General features: G+C 35.7%; 1 protein-coding gene across 2 annotated transcripts; it reads left to right on the top strand.

Moving 5' to 3' along the window:
* Positions 1-83: 83 nt before the first annotated feature.
* IRAK4 (interleukin 1 receptor associated kinase 4) lies at positions 84-21,932 on the top strand. Of its 2 annotated transcripts, none has more exons than XR_012494007.1 (12): positions 84-212; positions 4,203-4,372; positions 6,482-6,627; positions 7,438-7,614; positions 8,049-8,209; positions 9,245-9,309; positions 11,278-11,392; positions 11,821-11,930; positions 13,111-13,294; positions 14,135-14,197; positions 17,706-17,860; positions 17,990-21,932. XR_012494007.1 is itself a non-coding variant. In XM_019748454.2 (12 exons), exons 2-12 carry the CDS (start codon positions 4,212-4,214, stop codon positions 18,023-18,025), a joined length of 1,377 nt encoding a protein of 458 aa, XP_019604013.2. In that variant the 5' UTR covers positions 85-212; positions 4,203-4,211; the 3' UTR covers positions 18,026-21,931. The 2 variants fall into 2 exon arrangements, 1 of the variants encoding a protein (XP_019604013.2); XM_019748454.2 differs by having other exon boundaries at positions 85-212; positions 17,702-17,860; positions 17,990-21,931.
* Positions 21,933-22,207: the final 275 nt, after the last annotated feature.

Below are 22,207 nucleotides of genomic sequence, written 5' to 3'. Positions count from 1 at the left end.
AGGTTCCTCCTTACAGAAGCGACTAGGACTTTCCCGCTTGGCGACGCCGCCCGCAGGGGCCAGGAGGAAGGGAAGGGCGGGGCCTGGCGTGGGGAGCCCTTCCCGTCACGCCCCGCCCCGCCCCCCCGCGCCCCGCCCCGCGCCCTGGTTCCTCGCCGGCTGGCACTACCGGGCGGGGTCCAGTCCGCCTCCTGTGCCCCGCGTCTGGGCAGGTAAGGATTTCCGACTGTGCGCGCATCCTTCACCGCAGGTTGTCCGAAGTCCGCGCCCCGGCCTCAGTCTCCCAGCCCCAGGGTTGTTAAGGGACCGTTTCGGAAGGAAGTTCGCCTCTTATCTTCCAAGTGAGAGAAGTTCGGGAGGAACTAGGTTGCGTGGACCGAGCTTGGTCCTGGGTAAAGATTTGGTTGGGTCCCTGGGGATCAAAAAGTTAGTGGGACCTGAAGAGGAATCTGGGGCGTGGAGAAGCGTCCCCCAACATTCTGTGGCTCAGTCGTTCCTCGCCCCGAGTCTCAACTCCTATGAGTTGTGTTCCATCCGAGTGCCGGTTTACAAAATGAAATCTTTTTTCCTGAGAACCAGGAAGTAAGTCCCGCGCCCAGCAGAGATGCTTGTTGCTTGGGAGACATTCTGAGCCTGCACAAGATTCTAATTAGTTTGTTTCTCTGGCTTCCCAGCTTCCAGGAACTTAGAAAGTGGAGAGGAGTTGTAAGGTTCGGATAAGTGCATTATCAGATGGGGAAAGTGTACTTGACAGCCTAGAAGCAAGAGAGAAAACAGAAATGAAAAGCAGACCTTGAGAAATTGAGGAAGCGTTGTAGCCATTTAGAATGGGAACAAATAGCTCTTATTAGTGCCTCAAAAACGCATCTGCCCCCAGGGAACCCTAAGAACAGAGAACATTTAAATCTGCCTTGCCCTTTCTTTCTGGAGTAGGCCTGGAAGAGATCTGTCAGAAAGTTCAGAGTTGTTTTATTCTCCTGTTCGCAAGCTAAACATTCGTTTGAAGTGTACTTTCTACCTATCCAAACTGAGCTCATGCTCTTCCAGACCAAACGTGTGCCTTCCACACTCTTCCCTATCTCAGTAAATGTCAGGAAACTTGTTTTGGCCAAAAACCTTGATGCCATCTTCTCACCTTTCATATCAGCAAATAGGATTCTCATTGCTCTACCTCGGAAAATATTGAGCATCCCAGGGCTTCCTACCTTCTCTGCTACCTCTGTGGTCCAAGCTGCCAGTACCTCCCACCTGGACTACTGGATTACTCTACTAAACTGGTTTCTTCCTTCTTCTCTGCCCTTATTCCAGGAGGCTTTATTCTCAGCAGCAGCCCCAGTGTCCTTTTAAGACCTCAGTTTAGAGCCAGACTCTCCTTTTCTTAAAGCCTCCACTGTCTTCTTATCTTGCTCAAGGATCAACAAAGTCAATACAAAGTATACAGCTCTAGGAGACCTAGCTCTGTTACCTCTCTCATCTAATCTGCTACTTTCCTACTCCCTCTCCAGTCTCACTATCTCCTGGCTTTTTCTCAATGACCCATTTCAGGCCCTTGGAATGTTTTCCTACAGATATACCAGTGGCTGACTTTCTCATTGATTCAGACCTTTAATCACCTTCTTTGTTTCCCTCACTCTTCTTTCTCTGTAGTGTCTGATCTTTCATGAAGTTAAGATCAGATGCAGTCTCCTCAATGTTTGAATGTTTTCTTCTGCATTCCCTGACCATATACTTTTTTCAGGTTTACATTTCTGCTAGATTATTGCAAAGTTTTCAACCTGGTCTCCCTGTGTAAATATACATCCCTTCAATTTTTTATCCAGAGGAATCCACTTAGCCAAATAACACCTTTCCTTAAAGTCCTATAACTTTTAGTATAAAGTTTATACTCCTTGTCATAGCATATGAGGTACATGATGATTTGGCCCTGTCCACTTCTCCAGCGTCACCTCTTACTACTTAATGACATGCATCCTGGGGTCCAGCCATAGCAAACCCTTGGCCTGAGCCTAACCCATGCTCCCCTGTGCTGTCCCTGCTGCCTGGAGTTTCCTTGAGTTTATCCTCATTCCTTTTCATTCATCCTTCCAACCTCCCAACCCACCCAAATCTGTCTTGATATTCCTCCTTCGGACTGGCTTGGCTTGATGTCGCTTCTCTGGGCCCCAAAACATACCTCTTGCAACATTTCACTGTAATTGTTTTATCCCCTGCTAGACTGAACAGCTTGAAAACAAAGATTTTTCTCTTCTCTGTAGCTCCTATTACTTAGTGCAAAGCCTGACATGTATGTTTTTTTGAATGTATGAATGGATAGAGGAAATGACTGGTCTGTCTAGAAAAGAGAGTGAAATGAACAATGCATTGCGTTATAGAAGCAGGGACATAAGGCATGAATTTTGAAGTCAGATATGGATGGGTTCAAGTCCTAGCTCTTTTACTTACTACCTTTGTGAAATAGAGATGATAAAACTGCTTAGTCACCTTGAGGATTAAGTGAAATACATAAATCACCTCGCATGGTACTGGGCAGGAACATGTAACAACACCATTATCTACAATGTGCTAGTCACTAGTTATATATTAGTAAATAAAATGATCATAGTCCCTGAACTCGTGGAACTCATAGTCTAATGGGGGTGACAGTAAACAACTGAACAAATAAATATATGGTTACAAATAAATTGTGCAGTAATGAAAGATATTTAGGTTGAGGGCAGATAGACCTACGTAGATGTAATGGTCAAAGAAGGCCAAAGAGAAGAAAATGCTAATACAGAGGATACAGAGAGACTTTTTGCTTCTTACTCTTTTATAGCTTCTGAATTTTGTACCACATAAATATATTCTATACTCCAAAAATTAGTTATATTGCATCTTAAAAATAAAAATATATAGGGGAAAAGGAGAATAATTGGCAGGAGAATATCTGAATCTATTTGTCTTGATTAATTAGAAGGAAAGGTGACCGCCTGCTGAGAAAGATATGGGACCATGGAGATCAAATAAAACCACATGGAGAGAGGTAAAGGTGTGACATAGTCGCTGAGGACAATGGGTAAAGACAAGGATTCACAGCAGTGTTGAAGGCCCAGTGGAAAGGGGGTTGCCATAAATTTGTATTCACCCCATTCTACTCAGTTACCTAGTTCTCTACAGCTGTATTAAGCAGTGCTGGTGTACAAGTAAAATTGTGAGATTGTCCCCAGGTGCAGCTCTCCAGGGTGGAGTATCAGAAGAAAAAGGGGAATAAAGTTCTGTCTAGAGAGTAAGTAGTTAAAGTGGTAAACCACAGGGTTTGGCTTAGTAGGAACTGTATTGTGATCAGACAGGTGATAGACTCAATAAATATGAAGGAGTCAAGGAAGAACATGTTATGTGAACAGTTGGTGGGTGTCTTTTCATGCTACATCAATTATTTCAGGATATATATATTTTTTTCACTTCCACCAAAAAGTGTTGCATAAATGTTTAATAGTAAATAACTACCGATTGAGAAAATATTTTAAATTGAAAAATAAATCTTTTTCATTAATAGATTTGATTCTTGAATACGTTCACAGGAATTTTTCTGAAAAAGTAAGCTTTTTGCTCCTTTGGTAAATTTCACTCAGAAAATGTCAGTGTCAGAAAAAAAAAATCCTTTAATTTTTTTATTGATGTTATAGGTGGTGAAAGAAAGGAAGCCCAGAGGATAGACAAATAAACCACAATTGTAATTTCTTCTTGTGATATCAACTACAGCTGATCCTTGAAAAGCGCAGGGGTTATGGGTCCCCATCCCCCATACAGTCGAAAATCCAAGTATAATTTTTGACTCCCCCAAAACTTAACTACTAACCTATTGTTGACCAGAAGCTTTACCAATAACATAAACAGTTGATTAACACATATTTTGTATTATATGTATTATATACTTTACTCATACAATAAAGTAAGCTAGAGAAAAGAAAATATTAAGACAATCATAAGAAAGAGAAAATACATTTCTAGTATTTATAGAAAAAATATCTGCATATAAGTGGACCTGTGCAGTTCAAACTCATGTTGTTAAGGTCAATGGTAATTGACTTTGGAGTATTCCTTAATTATGGTGTAATCAGTTGCCAACATTTCATATGTTATAACAAAGAGTGATATATAAGCTTACAAATGTCATTGCTAAAACTACTGTAAAATTTTAATGAGAACTTTTCATATTATAGGACTAGAAGATGAACAAACCCGTAACACCATCGACATATGTTCGCTGCCTCAATGTTGGACTAATTAGGAAGCTGTCAGATTTTATTGACCCTCAAGAAGGATGGAAGAAGCTAGCAGTAGCTATTAAAAAACCATCTGGTGATGATAGATACAATCAGTTTCACATAAGGTAAAATATAAAATTCTTTTTCTTTTTAAATTCTTACATACAATCTAGAATGATTAGTATATATAAATATTGTCTAGTATTGCTGTTCAGAAAATAAACCTCTCTCTATGGGAGATAATGGTAATAAATAACAGCCCCCACCCTGCCTTTTTTTTTTTTTTTTAATTGCAATTTTTGCTTTATTCAGCTAGGCTAAGATTGTGAACTTGCAAATAAGTTTTTGGGTTAGAATCAAGATTCCCACTTTTACTCTAGTTCTCTGTTTGGCAAGCCAAGTACGGTTCACTCTGCCCTACACTTGTCAGTTCCAGACGGAAGTAACATAAGAATATCATGGGAATCACTAGTAAAATTTTGAAGCCTAAACTTCTAAGTGTGTGAATCTCTAATTCACTTTAACAGTGTATATTGGGAATTCAAATCGACATTTTATAGTTGCTTGTAAATGTATACATCTGTGACAGAATTCTTAGTTCTTCGCCAGAACTTTTCAACACTTACTTCCAATAGTTTCTATTTTTTATCTCTATTCATCTCTGCTTTATTTAGTACAGATATAAGTACAGATTTTTGTCTGTTATTTCAGCTCAAACCTATGTCAATATCTACCTTTAGAACCAAGAGGAAAAAATTTATTTGTGATTGTCAGTGTTAACCTAATAAAGAACCTAAAATTGTAGCTTCCTTCCAAGAAATACTTCCTCATATGAAGGATGAACATCTTAGATCACTGAGAAGAAGCTTAAGTTTAAAGTTTGAAAGCCTATTTTTAACGATAGTTTATTGATATTACTATTATAAACTTTTAGAGGTTAATTGAGGCAGTGGTGGTGGGGAGGAAAAGCTCTTTTTTGCAGAATAATGGCAGCAAATAATTATTGAAAGAATGATAAAATTAGAAAGTTACCAATTTACAACTACCAATGAGTAATTGATTCACGCAAGGCTTATCAGTAAGTGCTAAAACTGCAAAGTGAAAGATTATTGATGAACAAGATATGCACAAGATTTGAAAGTACTATCCAAAGGTTGCTTATGAATTATGAAGGGGAAATAGAAACATTTCTCTATAAAAAGAGAGAAAAGATCTGAAGTACACCTTTACCAAGTAATCAAACTTCGCGTCACCAATTGCCATTATGTGCCTCTAGATATGATACAGTGGGAAGGACACGTTGTCACCTCTTTAGTGTTCTTACAGAAATTTTTTAACCAGAATTTAATCATGAGAAAGTAGAGAAGTCTAGACTGTGAGACATTCTATAAGCATCTGGTCTGCACTCGAAAGCACAGAACACAGAGATAGAGGGCGAGAGCACAAACAGGACAAAATGTTAGCAATTGGTCAATTGGTAAATCTACATGAAGAGTAAATGGTTGTTCATAGTATTATTTGTTCAGCTTTTCTGTAGGTTTGAAAGTTTTCAAAATAAAATTTAGAGGAAAAACATAAAAAAACTGTATTGCTTAAGTTTTTAAACGTTATTTTTCAAAACTTATTTTTAAAGAAATAGGAATAAAAGCTGATCTGTGTTTTTCTTTTAATTTAATTAAAATATAGTTAAGATCAAAGGAATACTTCTCCAAGTTTATGTATATTCTATTTCTTTAAGCAGGTTGGTTTGTCAAAAATAATATAGCTAATAGAGTTAATACATCAGGTGGGGAAGTAATTCAGCTCACTAGGTTGAGAGCACACCCTTATGTCAAGTAAAATCTGAATTTGTATCTCAGTTTCGGTACAGCTTATTGGCCATATCTGTGGGCTGGCTACTTTACCTGTCCACGCCTGACTTTCTCATTAGAAATTAGCATGATACTCACAGTATCTTTGAGAATTCAGTGGTTCATGTATATGCATCCTGTAGCCCACTGAGCAAATACTAAGTATTCAGTGTGTGTTAACTATTGTTATCATTACCTTCAGCATCTTTTTTCCTTCTACCTATCTTTCCTGTTCTCTGTAATTCTTGGGGCTTTCTTTCTGGCCTTTTCCTTTAATATTACAGGAGGTGCTGTGGGTGAGATAGGGGCAGGGGATATGATTTACTATTTTCATGTTAACTCGATTTATATACTAATTTTCTTTCTCTGTTACTTGCTTTTAAGGAGATTTGAAGCATTACTTCAAACTGGAAAAAGTCCCACTTGTGAGTTACTGTTCGACTGGGGCACCACAAATTGCACAGTTGGTGATCTCGTGGATATTTTGCTCCAAACTGAGTTTTTTGCCCCCGCGAGTCTTTTGCTACCAGGTAAACTGAGTGTGACTAGGGCATCAACAATTAGGTGGAAAGACAAGTGGCAGAAATAGAAACGTTTCTTCTTACTCTTCCTTTTTTCTCATAGTAGATGCACCTGACATTTGAGACTACTTTTCATTCTTTCAACTTTGTCCCCAAGTCTTTAACAAGCACCCAGGACCTAGGGCACTGTATGCAGACTTGCTGTTAAGGAGACAGAGGTTTTGTGATTGAGTCTGACCCTACGTTAAAGTAAGGTAGTTTTGTGTCAGTAGGAAGATTAGAAGAATGGAAATTAGTTTTGGGTTTTAGTTTTGGTTTTTGATTTTGGTGTTTTTTTATGAATTCTTGTCTTGTTTTCACCCTCAATTTCTAGCCCAATGGGACTCTGTGATCATGATTTCCTTATACTGTATTCTGGTGGGTTAGTGTCTAGTTGCCTTTCCCATAACCTTACTTTTTCCCTTTAGTGCCATTTACACCAGTGGTTCTCGCCCTTCAGTGTGCATAAGAATCACCTGGGGTTCTTGTTAAACAGGTAGTTTCCTGGGCTCTATTACAGATCTCATTATCAGAATTCTGGAATTGGATTCAAGGTCTATGTTTTAAACAAATATTTCAGGGCTTCTGACACAGGTGGCTCATGGACCACTTTTTGAAAATACTTCTTTACCCACTCTACCCATCTTTTATCAAAACAAAATTCTTAGTAGGTAGCTTCTTGGGTGTGCTGTGAGGATATGGGACTGGAATGATGTTACATTTTTCACAAACACTTTTTTTCTTATGGAAGGGCAACTTGTATCTTACTTCATTTGGCAGATGCTGTTCCCAAAACTGTTAATACACTGCCTTCTAAAGAAGCTGTAACAGTTCAACAAAAAGAAATGCCTCTCTATGGCAAAGACAGGACATCTGTGATACCTGTACAGAGTCCTGAACAAAACTATATGCCGCCTGACTCCTCAACTCCAGAAAGTTTAGAAGTCAATGACACACGTAAGTAACATTTGCAGTGCATTCCACTACTGGTTTGCCATTAAGACTATCACTGCTTTAAACAAGTTTCTCCTTTTGTTTGTGCGTACTGGCAATAGTTCTGTTGTGGATTTTTTTTTCCTCCTGATTTACTAAAGCACCATTTTCATTGTATAAGTCAGTGTGTTCTCAGTGAATGGAGGCAATAAATAAATATTTATATAACGTGAAAGGATTATTTTATAAAGAAAATAAAGTGACTAAAGTTTTGGGTGGAGGATCACCAAACAGAATTCTCAAGATAAAGATAAAATTTTTATTTAAAAAAAATAATTTTGCTCTCTCCCATTGTGCCTAATCTAAGTAGTAAATATTTAAAGAGAAAACAGTAATATTATTAAAACCAATTTCTTTTTTATTGAAGCACTTTTTTCCTTACTTTATTGACATTATAGGTTTCCACAGTTTTTCATTTTATGAATTGAAGAGTGTCACAAATAACTTTGATGAACGACCCATTTCTGTCGGTGGTAACAAAATGGGAGAGGGCGGATTTGGAGTTGTATATAAAGGCTGTGTGAACAACAGAACTGTGGCAGTGAAGAAGCTGGCAGCAGTAAGTTATAGTTTCAGGAATAAAAAGATTTAAAGGAAGAGTTGCTGTATAATCAGGTTTAAATTAATCTTTAGGAACTATATTATTTCAGTGCACATTTTCTTTAAATAACCATCATTTTAAGCTGGTAGTGTTAACATTTAAAAATCCATGGAAAGCTGTGGGCTCAACCCCTACAACAATGTAGTTCTGCACACATACATACAATTACACATATAATTGTGGAAGATTCACAAAATAAAATTGAGAAGCCCTGCTTTACACAGTGCTTCATGAATAATCAAGATTAAAATAGTAAGATACTAAGAAAATTTTGTAAAATAACTTTCTTATATTACTTTTCTCATTTAAAAATAAAGCTTGTTGAATGTCAACTGTAACTGAAAAAAAAATAAAAAATAATCTAAAAAAATAAAAAGGGATAGCAGACCACCAGATGGTACCACATCCTGCTTAATAAAATAAATAAAGCTTATAAAATATACATTAAGTAAAAAAGATTGAAAATGTTCTTGTCTATGTCCTTTGTTCCCATTTCTATTAAGGGGGGTTCACCTATTACGCATTGATTTGTTACTTTCTAAATCTGTTATAGTCTACAAATATGAATATAATACATATTTATAAGCTAAAGATAGTGACATTTTGTTATACATGCTGCACATACTTTTATGGGGTTTTTTTTTTTCTTTTTGCCTGCAAATTAACTTATGTTTTCCGCAACACATAATTATTTTTTTTCAAAATGTTTTTTTCAGTGAAGTCTCAGTATTTCTTTTTGTTCCCACAATAACTCAGTGAGGTTTGTATGGTTACATGGTTTATAAGGGTTTGTCCTTCTACAAACCAGCCATGGAACCTTGAGCAAATCACTAATGTTTCTAGTTTTCAATTCTATGAAATGGGGAGAATAATGCCATACTGTTTTAAGGAAAGCAGGTTCAGCCTGCTGATTTCTGAGACCTCTTCTAGCTGTCAGAGCTTTGGGACAATTGTATTGTTATACTGCATATCATTTTTTTTTTTTTTTTTTAGATGGTTGACATTAGTACTGAAGAACTGAAACAACAGTTTGATCAAGAAATAAAAGTAATGGCAAAGTAAGTTAATTTGATGTTGGGGTATAGTGGAAAAGCGTGAAACATGGACTAGGGGACCTGGTTTCTTCCCTAGAGTGTGCCATGAGCTAGGGATATTTTCACGTATATAAAATTAAAATAAAGGGCTTAGATTAGAGGAATTGAAAGAACTTTGATTCTACAATTCAATGACTACGTATTCCTTCCCTGATTAAATTATTTTAAATCATAGCAAAGTTACATGGAATTTCAACTGTCTCCCATTGTTAAATTTTCTGCTCCCGGAATTCATTAGAGATAAATTATAGAGATACAACAGGAAGGCAGCTATGCTCACCACTATACCACCACGCACACTGACAGGAAAAAAACGTATAGACTAATCGGCCCTTGGATATGTTAACACCCATAAACCAGGGAAGTGTCATATGCAAGAATGCTTAAAAGGCATTGACCCAGTATGCTTGAAAATTGTTGGGCATCATCAAGAAGAGTAGGAGAAACAAATTAGAAAATTTATTCTAATATTATAGTGACTGATACCTGAGTGTATACAATATGCCAGACCCTGTGCAATGTACTTTAGGTGCATTGTCTCATTTAATCCTCACATCTGTTGTAACCTCCCCACGCTTTTTTTTTTCCTCACTGATGTTTAGAAATATTAAATAACTTGCTCAAGGCCATATAGCCAATAAATATTAAAGGCAGGTTTCAAATCCAGATCTGTCTGATTCTACAGTTTGAGTTTTTCATCTGAATACTAATGGGATTTACCAACTTACACTTATTAGACCCACTGCTATAAATCACCAATTCTGCTTGCTTAACTCAAGAAATAAATAATAGACTGGAATTAATTCACAGTAAAAATAGTGCTTGCTGATGAAAAAATCAAAATTCTTTCACTATTTGTTCAAAGTAGATAATCTGGGAAATAGAGGAGAATATTTTTAAAATAATAAAAATAATCTCTTCAATATATCACTCAGAGATAACCATTGCTAATATTTGATGTACTTACTTCATGATGTATGTGTAACATTTTCCCCATGTCATTGAAAATAATTTTGAAACATTTGTACTCTGTAAAATGTTTTTGAGGATAGACTGATTTCAAATCAAAATCCAATTTGAATAATGAAAAGCCAGAAATATAGATCATTTTGAATGAAGAAAATAAGTAAGCACTTGGGTGCAATATTTATGCTCAGTATATTTCTGGGTTCTCATATATATTTACTCACTTAATTCTCACAGCATCCATGTTACATAATAGGTATTACTATCTCCACTTAGCAGGTAAGGTTGCTGAGGCTCAGTGAGTTAATTTGCTATAGGTCACATATCCAGGAGGTGGCAGAGCTGGACTTTAAACTTGGTACTTTGAACTGAGTCCACATTTTTTCCTACTGTGTCACAGATGCCTGCAGTTTTGCTATACTTCAGCTTTCTTTTATTACTCTCAAGTACATAAAAAAAGCTCATAAATAATCAGATATAGTTAAAGATCAGAGATGAGTCAATTAGATGTGATTAAAAATCAGATGTATGTAAATCAGTGCTTTGGATATGTTAGAGAATTTTTGAAAGGGTTGTCATACAAGTTTCAACAGACTTCTTGAAATCTTGTTTGTGCTAAATTTGCTTGTTTGAAAATTATGCTAAACAATAGTAAACATTAGCCTAGTCCTTAAACAAACAATCACAAGTTCCAGTAGTCTGAATTATTCAGCTTTTACTTTAAAATAGAAAGAGGTTTTGCTTCTGATGTTGATCGGTGTTGACTAAAAGGGGAACTGTCCGCAGAAAATTACGAACAGTTATAACGAACATATGTAAGCATATATCACATTATAATGATATATAGCATATTATTATTCTCTTGCTTCTTTTTTCTCTTAAAGTGCTAAACTGAATGACTTCCAACCTATAGCTGAATATATGTATGTATCATAATAATTTTGAGTGGAAAATTATCTGTCACAGGTGCCAACATGAAAACTTAGTAGAACTCCTTGGTTTCTCAAGTGATGGAGATGACCTCTGCTTAGTATATGTTTTCATGCCTAATGGTTCATTGCTAGACAGACTGTCTTGCTTGGTAAGATGTTTGTTCTTCAGATTTTTGGCTTTCTGTTTCCGTGTTGGATACTAATCCTTACTTTGTGACAGGATCATTTAAATTGTATTAACCTTAATATTTTACCTGCTCTATGAGAAATACACAGTTCATGTGTAAAAAAACTGGGATTGCCATCATATTAGGTGATGATCTAAAATGTAAAATTATCTGTCAAGGCTAGACTTTGAAAATGCTCTTAAATATTATTATTGTCAAATGAGAAATGCTAACCCCATTTGATCTTAGTTAGAGATTACTTTTTAACAACTTTAAAAAAAAGTTAGAGTCCTAAATTCTTAGTGATATAATATTTTCAGTAATTGCTTAGAAAATTTTTCTGTTATACATTTCTATAGACATTTTTATCTTCCTATTTTTTTTAATTGGTTTGTTTCTTACTTCATAAGGATGATACCCCACCACTTGCTTGGCACACGAGATGCAGGATTGCTCAGGGTGCAGCTAATGGCATCAGTTTTTTACATGAAAACCATCAAATTCATAGAGATATTAAAAGGTAAATGCTTTAGGAAAACCATCTTTAAAGAATAATTTACTCTTCACTAGTCACTATTCACTCTTCACATGCATATCTTAACCTAGCGCACTCCAGGATTATAGATGTCCCTTTTCTCCCCAGTGCTCTGCCTTTATTTACATCCTCACTATCTCACATTTACATTAATTCAAACCAGTCTGTACCAGTTCCCATCTATTCACTACTACATTGCCAGGTTATGGTCCCAGAAATCAAGCCGGATAACCTCAGCTCTCTACTATGAACACTTCAGCTGGTATCCTGTTGTTCACAAGATACAGTTCAGTTTTTTCAAATGTTCCATTGATACCAGTTTCTTGAAATTGGTCATGTGTTTTTATGTTTTCATCACTATCTACACGTTGCTCCATTTGCCTGAAATGCCCTTCTTTCTCTGATTTAACCATCAACTTCTAATAATCCTTCAAGACTCAGCACAATTTTGCTTGGAATTTTCTCCCATTCTCCCAGTCATGTGCTTGTTCTCTGCATTTGGTACCTCATATCTCCATTATGGAGGACTTAACTGGATTTTTAAAAATTATTTCTGTACCTTTGTCACAGACAAGATTGGAAGATTCCCCTCATGCCCAGCACTGAGCTTAAATACTATGAAACATAGGGAGTCCTCAATAAGTTTTGTGGAAGGAAAGTATGAGTATATGAGTGAATGCATGTAATGAATGAATGAAGATCTTTTAGGTATATTCTTTCTTCTTTGAAAGATTTCAGATAGTACAAAAATAAAAGAATAAAGAACTGTATAGCTGAGCTATTTGGGTTGGAAATCTGTTTTTAAATGAATTTATAAGTGCTAGGAAAGGAATTAAGAATGGCTATTTAGGAGACTAAGGGAAATTACCCTGTAATAAATTATTTGTGAAATAATGAAAATATCTCTCACTAATGTAAACAGTACTATTTGATTTTTATTCTCCTAAAATTTTTCCTCAAGAGCAGAAAGGAAGACAGTTGTTTCTCTTGAGCTTTAATCTGAAATCTAGATTTACACACATTTTATGTATGTAGGCTTTTATGATGTATAATATAAAATGGTATACTCTGTAAATATATATGTGCATAGATTCATACACGTAAGGATGTATGACTTGCCTAAAAAGAAAACTATTATATTCTCCAAACTTTACATTTTTTTCAGTGCCAATATCTTACTAGATGAAAACTTTACAGCCAAAATATCTGACTTTGGGCTTGCACGGGCTTCTGAGAAGTTTGCCCAGACGGTTATGACTAGCAGAATTGTAGGAACAACAGCTTACATGGCACCTGAAGCTTTGCGAGGAGAAATAACACCCAAATCTGACATCTACAGCTTTGGTGTGGTAAGTTTCAATAATCACTCTGAAAATAGTGGGGAAATTCAAGCAGAACATTTTGAATATACCTGTCCTGCTTAGCTCTCTTATGTAAAGATGTGAAGTGTTCACTTTAACCTCTAGTTAAATGAGAAGGTTATACAAATTTATCCAAATTTATAAAACTTTTAAAGTGATTGCTGAAATTAGTGCAAGAAATTATTTTTTTGCCCCACTAACCTCATGAGGTATATGACACTGTAACATAAACCATGTCACACACGATGCACTTTAGCGTCACATTTTAAAAATGAAATACTTTTAAAGGGAATAACGCTTTGGCATTTTCTGATCTACCAGTCTGTTCCTGGTAACTTTTAAGATAGAATGAGGAGTGAGTGGGAGTGATTGGAGAAATCGGGTGCTTCTTCATCTTATTTTTTTCCTATGTGTTTTATATATGGAAAGTTAACATCATAGCACTGTGATGTCAATGCACAGGGTGTGGGATATGCCAAAGGTTTAGAAAATAGTATTCTCCTAAGAGCCAGAAAAAAATTATTCTTGTGAAGACATGCCTACAAGTACAGGAAAAGGTGCGTCCAGAACACATGTTGAGTGGAGCTGATTGTTTAGTAAGTTGCCAATAGGAAAGAACTGCTTGTGGGAACGGGTGGGATCCAAGGTATCCATGAAGGAAGGATGGTGAAAATGACAGCTCAGGTTCTTTCTGCTTTAATGCCTAAAAGACATAAGGCAGTGTGTGGAAATGATTAATTATATTTCATAATCAGGATTCATATTTCTTGTGGTTTCTGTATGTTGCCTTAAGTGTCACATTAATGGATTTGGTTTCTGTTTTTATAGGTTTTACTAGAAGTAATAACTGGACTTCCAGCTGTGGACGAACACCGTGAACCTCAGTTATTGGTAAGTGAAAGATTCATTTTTTTTCCAGTCCTTTTCTCTTTGCATTTATAATCTAAATTTATATGTGTAAATTTAGCCTCTAGCAATGTAATTTTCTATTGGCAATTACACAGTGGCATACGGAAAGAGCATCAAGTATTTCTAATCTCAACTCTGCCAGTGAAGCTTGGAAAAGTCATTTATATATTTTGTGTTCTAGTTTCTTTGGGGGTGGAATCAGCATAAAACTATATGATTTCTGAGGTCGTTTCCAGTATTTTGTTGTTGTTGTTGTTGTTGTTGCTTTACAGGTGGTTACTAATAGCCTTTTCAACTCACAGAGGAAAAACAACATGGTTTCCATTTAAATATATATCAGAATAGAATTGCCAGTAAAATTCTCTATCCACTTCTATTATGGAGTATTTTATTTATAAAGTTATCATAGAAAACATCACCTACTGTGTTTCCCCAAAAATAAGACCTAGCCAGACCATCAGCTCTAATGCGTCTTTTGGAGCAAAAATTAATACAAGACTCAGTCTTGTTTTAATATGAGACCCGGTCTTATCTAATATAATATAATGTAATATAAAACCAGGTCTTATATTAATTTTTGCTCCAAAAGACGTGTTAGAGCTGATGGTCTGGCTAGGTCTTATTTTCGGGGAAACATGGTATGTGTTATATCCCGCATTCATCGACCTTTACGTAAATAAACTAACTGAATGCTAAAGCTATAGGAAAATTATGCCATGCCCCTTTTTTCCTATACAGTAAATTTTAAGAATTTAGAGGGTCTTTTTATAAAATTAAAGATTTACAGAAATACCTGCTATCATGTATAAGTTTTTCTTAAAATTAGTTAAAGAACTACACTCACTTTATTCTAATTTATGTGTTCTAATGGGACAAACCAGTGTGACAAATTCAGACAATATGTGTACCTATATCAGATTATTTTCCTAGAATGAGGATTAGAAAGTCAAAAGGTATATTGCCCTTCCCTTTTTGGGAAAAATTCAGCCTCAACTCAGATCCCATGGTTACAGTATTGCCCAATTCCTACAGGTCAACAAGATAACAACGTCCATACTGAGATTTCCTAGGAATGACTCTTCCTTGTGCTGTGAGACCACACTCTTTAACCATAGATTGGTCGTCAGTCCATACTTTGCATTGGTTTATGACAAAAATGGGGAACTGTGGATAAAACAAGAGGTTCTATGGAAAGTAATCTCACAGGTGATCTGATTGTAAATTCCTCACTGGGCAGGTCATGGTCGGTAGTCACACCCCAGGCATATAACTTCATTAGCAAAAGGTTATCTTTGCCTTAAGCTGGCCCCATCCATTGTTTCTGTGCCTCTAGGTTGACACACCTTTGAAATAAACTATAACCACACTCAACAGAGCATGTAATCTCTTTAACTATACTGTAACCCAATCCCTGCCTTGTTTTCTCCCACCTCCATGTGATCTTCCTCACAGTAATTTCAAATGCATAAAAGAAGATGCAAAACTGTTATTCTCTGGAGCATTTGAGATCTCGCTCCTTGGTATTTGTTGTTTGGCTCAAATAGACTCTTACAAAAATTTAAAAACAGAAGAACTCTAAATGTATACTGTATGTGCTCAAGGGCTTGATACCATACTCTCAAGAAAAGCCCTGAGTACAATGTCTATATATTATAACATGGCTACAGATGTCCTTATAAAACTGTACACTATAAAACTTCCTTTGGTTCCCTGGATATGTAAGTACTGCAGTAGTACATGCTAGATAATATTTCCCATAAAAGTATATTTATAGAACATAGTATTGTGAAAAATTATTTTTATAACATTGAATTTCTTACAGTGGCACACAGTGAAATTTTGTTTTCAGCAAAAAAATGAAATTCTCTGTCTCAGTGGTAGTTGGAGGTCAGGAAAGAAGCCTGTGCTACAGATACAATTTTTGAGCCATTAGTGCATAGGCATAGATAACGCTTTGGGTGTAGATTGAATTATGCAGAGAACGTGTATAGATTGATTTAAAATACTGGAGGACAGTAGAAAGAAAGAGAGAGAAAAAGAGAAGAGAAGAGAAGAGAAGAGAAGAGAAGAGAAGAGAAGAGAAGAGAAGAGAAGAAGGAAGGAACCCAGTATTTTGCTACTTTGCAACTTGTACCTTTTAAGCAAGGCCTACCTTTCTAAAGGCCTGAATTTTCCATCCTTCTACCTGAGACTTTTTCTCCTTCAGAATATTATAAAAGTCTCAAAACTTTGGTTTGAATAAGGATGAAATACAGAAATAGAATCCATTTTAGTCACAAGTTTTGTGCATCATCATATAATAGTGAAAATCAAAACTTCAGGGAAGATTATATTCTTTCACTTATTCTTAAGGTCTGAATGCAGTATGATATAAAATAATAAGATTATAATACAAGTATGACTAAAAGAGAGTGAGTGATCCTTTAAAGTACCTTTATATCACCAGATTCTGCCATCACCCGAATACTTTCAAAATTCATCTGTTGGAAGAGTCTCTGGAGAATTTTAATTGACTTCACATAAATAGTCTTTTCCATCTGTATTAGTTCCCTGGGGCTGCCATAAACAAAATCACCACAAACTGAGACTTAAAATGACAGAAATTTATTCTCTCATAGTTCTGGAAGCCAGATGTCTGAAATCAACGTTTTGTCAGGGCCACACTCCCTCTGGAGGCTCTAGGGGAGAATCTCTCCTTGCTTCCTCCATCTTAGGGTAGCTGTTGACTTGCCGTATCACTTCATTTTCATCCTCTGTGGTTACATTGTCTTTTCTTCTGTGTCTGTTTTGTTCTCTTATACAGACCGTTGTCATTGAATTTAGGGCCCACCTGGGTAATCCAGGATGATCTCATCTCAAAATGCTTAGTTTAATTACATCTGCAAAGATCTTTTTCTCCAAATAAAGTACATTCACAGGTTCTGGGGATTAGAACTTGGACATATCTTTTGGGGGCCATCATTCAACCCACTATACCATCCTAGCCCTATACCTCTCCCTATTCTTTTCTTTTTTATCACGGCCCTGCCCCCTTTTCCTTGTTTCCTTTTTCTCTTTGATTCAACAATTTGAGTATCCATAGAGAAGTTTGCCTGTGAAGGGAGAGGAAGTCTGGGTTCAGAAGTTGGAATTGTGTTATCAGGAGCACATCAAGAAGCAGACTGCTTTATGCTGGCAGCCTAGTAAAGGCTGCGCATAGGGAATACGAGAGCAATTAGCTGAGTAACAGAAATACAAAAATTAGAAGGTAAATTTCGGGAAGTAACTAGAAGGTATGGATGGATGGATGGATGGATGGATGGATGGATGGATGGATGGACAGACAGAGAGACAGAGAGACAGATAGGGAGTTTCTCCTGTATATCTTCAATTCTTAATAAGTTTATAAAGGTAGGCAATACAATAAGAGTGCATGTTATTATAAAGTAGATTAAATAATTAAAATTTATGCTCTGATATCTTGAAGTTTTAACATTTATTTCAAAGCTAGATATTAAAGAAGAAATTGAAGATGAAGAAAAGACAATTGAAGATTACATTGATAAAAAGATGAATGACACTGATTTTGCTTCCATTGAAACTATGTACTTTGTTGCCAGTCAATGCCTGCATGAAAAGAAAAATAAGAGACCAGACATTAAGAAGGTATTAATTTTCTACGCTTATTTAAAAAGTGAAGGAGGTGGGGTTTGTCATTATTTTCCTAAGTGTACATTTCAAACCAACTATTTAATATGGTTCTTCTGTTTTTTTTTCTGTCTTTTTTTATGAAAGGTCCAACAGCTGCTGCAAGAAATGACAGCTTCATGAAACTATAGTAGAAAGGACTCTTGGCTTTTTATATACAGCTATCTAAACCATTTTTCAAACTCATTTTTTTAAAAAAAACATTCTTTTTTACCTTTAACAAGGCGGCACCGTGCAATGCATTGGTTATTGATGCTTGTGTAGAACCCAATGCATGGAACAAACAAAAGTAGAGCCGCCATATTGAAGCTTAGTCCTACCTTCTTAGTGTCACCCTCAGTTCTTGCAGGAATCCCTGAGACAGTTTGAAAACGAAAGGATTAGCAAAAAAGGACTAGACTATAGCAGGAAAAGACCCTGGCCTGAAGCCCAACTCTATTACTAATTTGCTGTAAAGCTTTGGGCAATCTCTTAGCATGTTGAGCCTTGGTTTTTTCCACCGGTAACATGGATAGTCATGAAAATCAAATGATGCAGAATGTTTACAAGTACTTTGTAACTTATAAAGTGACATAAAATTTAAAATTTATATAGATTATTATAAAATCCTGCTACAGTCATTTGCTTATAGGGTCATGTTCACCATATGGTATTTTATGCAATTATTCACCACAAACCAAACCCAGATGATACTCCCATGATGACATGGCCATTATTAGATTATGTTACCTAGCAAAGTTGAAGGAGTTTTGTAGATGTAGTCAAAGTCCCTAATCAGCTGATTTTGAGTATGAACAAGGAGACTGTGCTGGGTGGGCTTGACTTAATAAGGTGGGCTCTTACAAGAAGTCTGAGAGATTCTCCTGTGGGGCTTAAAGAAGTAAGCCACCATGTTGTAAGAAGGCCACATTGGCTAAGACCTAAGGGTGGCCTCGAAGAGATGAGAGCTACCTTCCAGCTGTCAGCCAGAAAGAAAAATTGGGACCTCGGATGTATAACCACAAGAAACTGAATTCTTCCAACAACCTGGATTAGCTTAGAAGAGTACTCCAAACATCAAATACTACCACAGCCCCAGCTGACACCTAAATTTCGGCCTTGTGAGACCCTCAGTCGCAAGCCTAGCTGCGCTGTGCCTGGACTTCTGACATACAGAACTGTGAGATAATAAATGAGTTGCTATAAGCCTCTAAGTTTGTGGTAAATTATTATGCAGCAATAACAAATGAATACAGACATTCCAGTGATGATTCACCTGTGTGATATCCCATAATGTTTACAGCCTCTGCTCACACTCAAGGGGCTGATGGGAATTATACAGTGTGTACACCAAGAAGTTGTAGTGATTTTCACTGGATTTCTCAATTTTCCTCAGTCCCTACTCTTTTATTGTATGTTTGTTTGTTTGTTTTACTAGAGAGAGTGAAAGACCTCTGGATTGTAGTGGTGGATTGATTTTTTTTTAAATCATTTTTAACTATTTCTTCTAAGGTTAAATTTTCTCGATTGGTTTATACTATTCGAAAATTCATTTTACAGCTTTGGATGAGCAGAAGGAAATAATTTACTTAAGCATGAAAACTGGTTGAGAGAAAAACTAATGTGTATAGAAGGAATCCTGAGGGTCTGCATTGATTCATTCATTCAGTAATCTTTATGCCTTTAGTTCTTTCATTAACACACTCAGAAGAAAAGTACGTACAGTGAGCTATAGTAGAAGATGATCGTTCTCTTTTTTGTATTGTTTAGACCTTCCAAATGCTTTCCTGGGAAACAAAGATAGTACATCTTTCTAATCAACTTTATAAACAAAATAAACAAAAAGAAACATTTGCTAGTTGAAAAGAAAAAAGGAAAATAAATAAAATGATTTAGTCAAATTTCAACAGGAACCCACCTAATTTGAGGCACAGTATGGTTTATAACACTGAAAATATTTGAAAATATAATGAACTATTTCTTGAAATAAAAACATATATTAAATGGCATATATGTAGCTCTGATTACGAACTGTGACCAAACTAATTAAAAATTTAAAAATGAGTAAACCATTTAATTGATTTTGAAAATTTCACAGTATGCTTGATAGATGTTTTAATTCCATCAAATGGAATTGATATCAGATTTACTAAAATTAGGCATAGCTTCCCTCTCAGGATAAGACTGTACCTTAACTCTCTTGAAGGCAATAATAATACAGTAAGTAAATCCAAGATTCCAAAGCAAATGTTAGCCACACTGTTTCATCTCTTAGGTTGATAGTATCTGATGCATCATGGATCCCTGAACCTGTGTTCTCAAGGCAGAAATTAAAAGCACGTGGTGACATCTAGTTGAAGCATTTTCTTCACTTGGAATATGCTTCCCCCTAATTTTTATAGAAACAGAAAAAATTAAACAGATTTTTGAAAAAACTTTTGACAGAGGTTTTGCAAGCTTTGATGTGTACTTTTAATGGTGCCTCCAACAGCTGTTGTGCAAACCACTGAGTAACAACACGGTGAAGCCACCTGCCTCCCCCATTTCCAAAAAGAACAACTGTTTTTATTCCCATATTTCTGACCCATTGGTTTGCTAGCTAGCCAACTAAATTTTTTTTTTTAATTCCTCTCAGTATGTTCAATGATGAACATACAGGTAACAGGAACAATTAGTCAATGCTTTGCTTTATTTCTCTAACATACAGTTAAGAAAAATTTAAGATATTCTAAAGCTTTTATTGCTCTGTTCACTTTTTGGTTCTGTAGCCATATAAAACGGCCATATACAATCAGCCATTCATAAAAATCTCCTCTTACTCACTTTCAAAATAAGCATGTTTTGTTTCTTCCAGGTTTACTGTGGTATACTTGACAAATAAAAATTGTATATACTTAAGGTGTTCAACATGATAGCTAAATATACGTATGTATACATTATGAAATGATTACCATAATCAAGATAATTAACAATTCCATCAGCCCACATACTTTCTTAATTTTTTTTTTGGTGTGGTGAGAACACTTAAGATCTACTCTCAAGTATTCAATACAGTGTTATTAATTATGGTCACCATGTTATATCTACACTAGATCCCCAGAACTTACTCATCTTATGACTGAAAGTTTATACACTTTGACCAAACTCTTTCCATACTCCTTCAAAGTTTGTACTATTCCACTGCAGGAATGGACACAGATAGGAATGGCTTCTTAATCATTCAAATTCTGGTCTCAAAAATCAATACAGAGGCAACAGCCTCCATGTTAATCTCCAAAATTAATGCTAATATTTCTTTCCTCTGATGAAATTAGAAAAAAAAAATCATGAAATACTCTTACCTAAAACAATAATTAATAAATTAATTCAACAAATATTTATTGATTGTTTTCTATGGTTCAGGCAGTTATAAAAGCAATGGATATATCCAAAGTCCTTGTTCTCAAGGAGATTGTTCTCAGGGGAGAGTCTCTGTGCAGATGGAGATGCAATAAGTAAGACAATATCAGGTAGTGACAAGTGTTACGGAAACATGAAAACTATGTATTGTGATAGCTTCCCTTGACTGAGAAGCTTTAACAACACTCAAGCTCAAAAAGGAAAAAAAAAGGGCTACCAGTTTATAGTCTCAGGAATGACTAGAATGTCATTTATAACTTAAAAAAGAAACAACGTAAGCTGAATCAAGTTTTCTGTCTGTTTTTACGGTTTATTTTTGTGTTCTTCATTTTGTTAATTCTTTTTTTTCAATTACAATTGACAATATTATAGTTGTTTCAAGTGTACAGCATAGTGGTTAGACATTTATATAACTTCTGAAGTGATTCCCCCAGTAAGTCTAGTACCCACCATATAGTGATTTCAATATTATTGACTATATTCCCAATGCTGTACTTTATATCCCCTTGACTATTTTATAACTGCCAATGTGTATGTACTTTTTAATCCCTTTACCTTTCTCACTCCCCTACCATCTGGTAACCATCAGTTTGTTCTCTGTATCTGAGTTTGGTTTTTTTTTTTTTTTTTTTTAGATTATACATATTAAGCAAAATCATATGTTGTCTTTCTTTCTTTGACTAGGATGGCTATAATAATAAATAAATAAATGGAAAATAACAGGTGTCGGTGAGGATATGGAGAAATTGGAACCCTTATACATTGCTCATGGGAATGGAAGTAGTGCAGCCACTATGGCAAAGTTTGGTAGTTCCCCAAAAAATTAAACATAGAATTAAAATATTACACAGCAATTCCACCCCTGGGTGAATATCCAAAAGAATTGAAAACAGGTACTCAAACTCATGTACATGTCTGTTCATAGCT

The sequence above is a fragment of the Rhinolophus sinicus genome, linkage group LG02, assembly GCF_036562045.2.
Source record: "Rhinolophus sinicus isolate RSC01 linkage group LG02, ASM3656204v1, whole genome shotgun sequence".
NCBI lineage: Eukaryota > Metazoa > Chordata > Mammalia > Chiroptera > Rhinolophidae > Rhinolophus > Rhinolophus sinicus.
The sequence above is the reverse complement of the archived record's forward strand: the minus strand, read 5'-3'. Positions and strand labels throughout refer to the sequence as shown.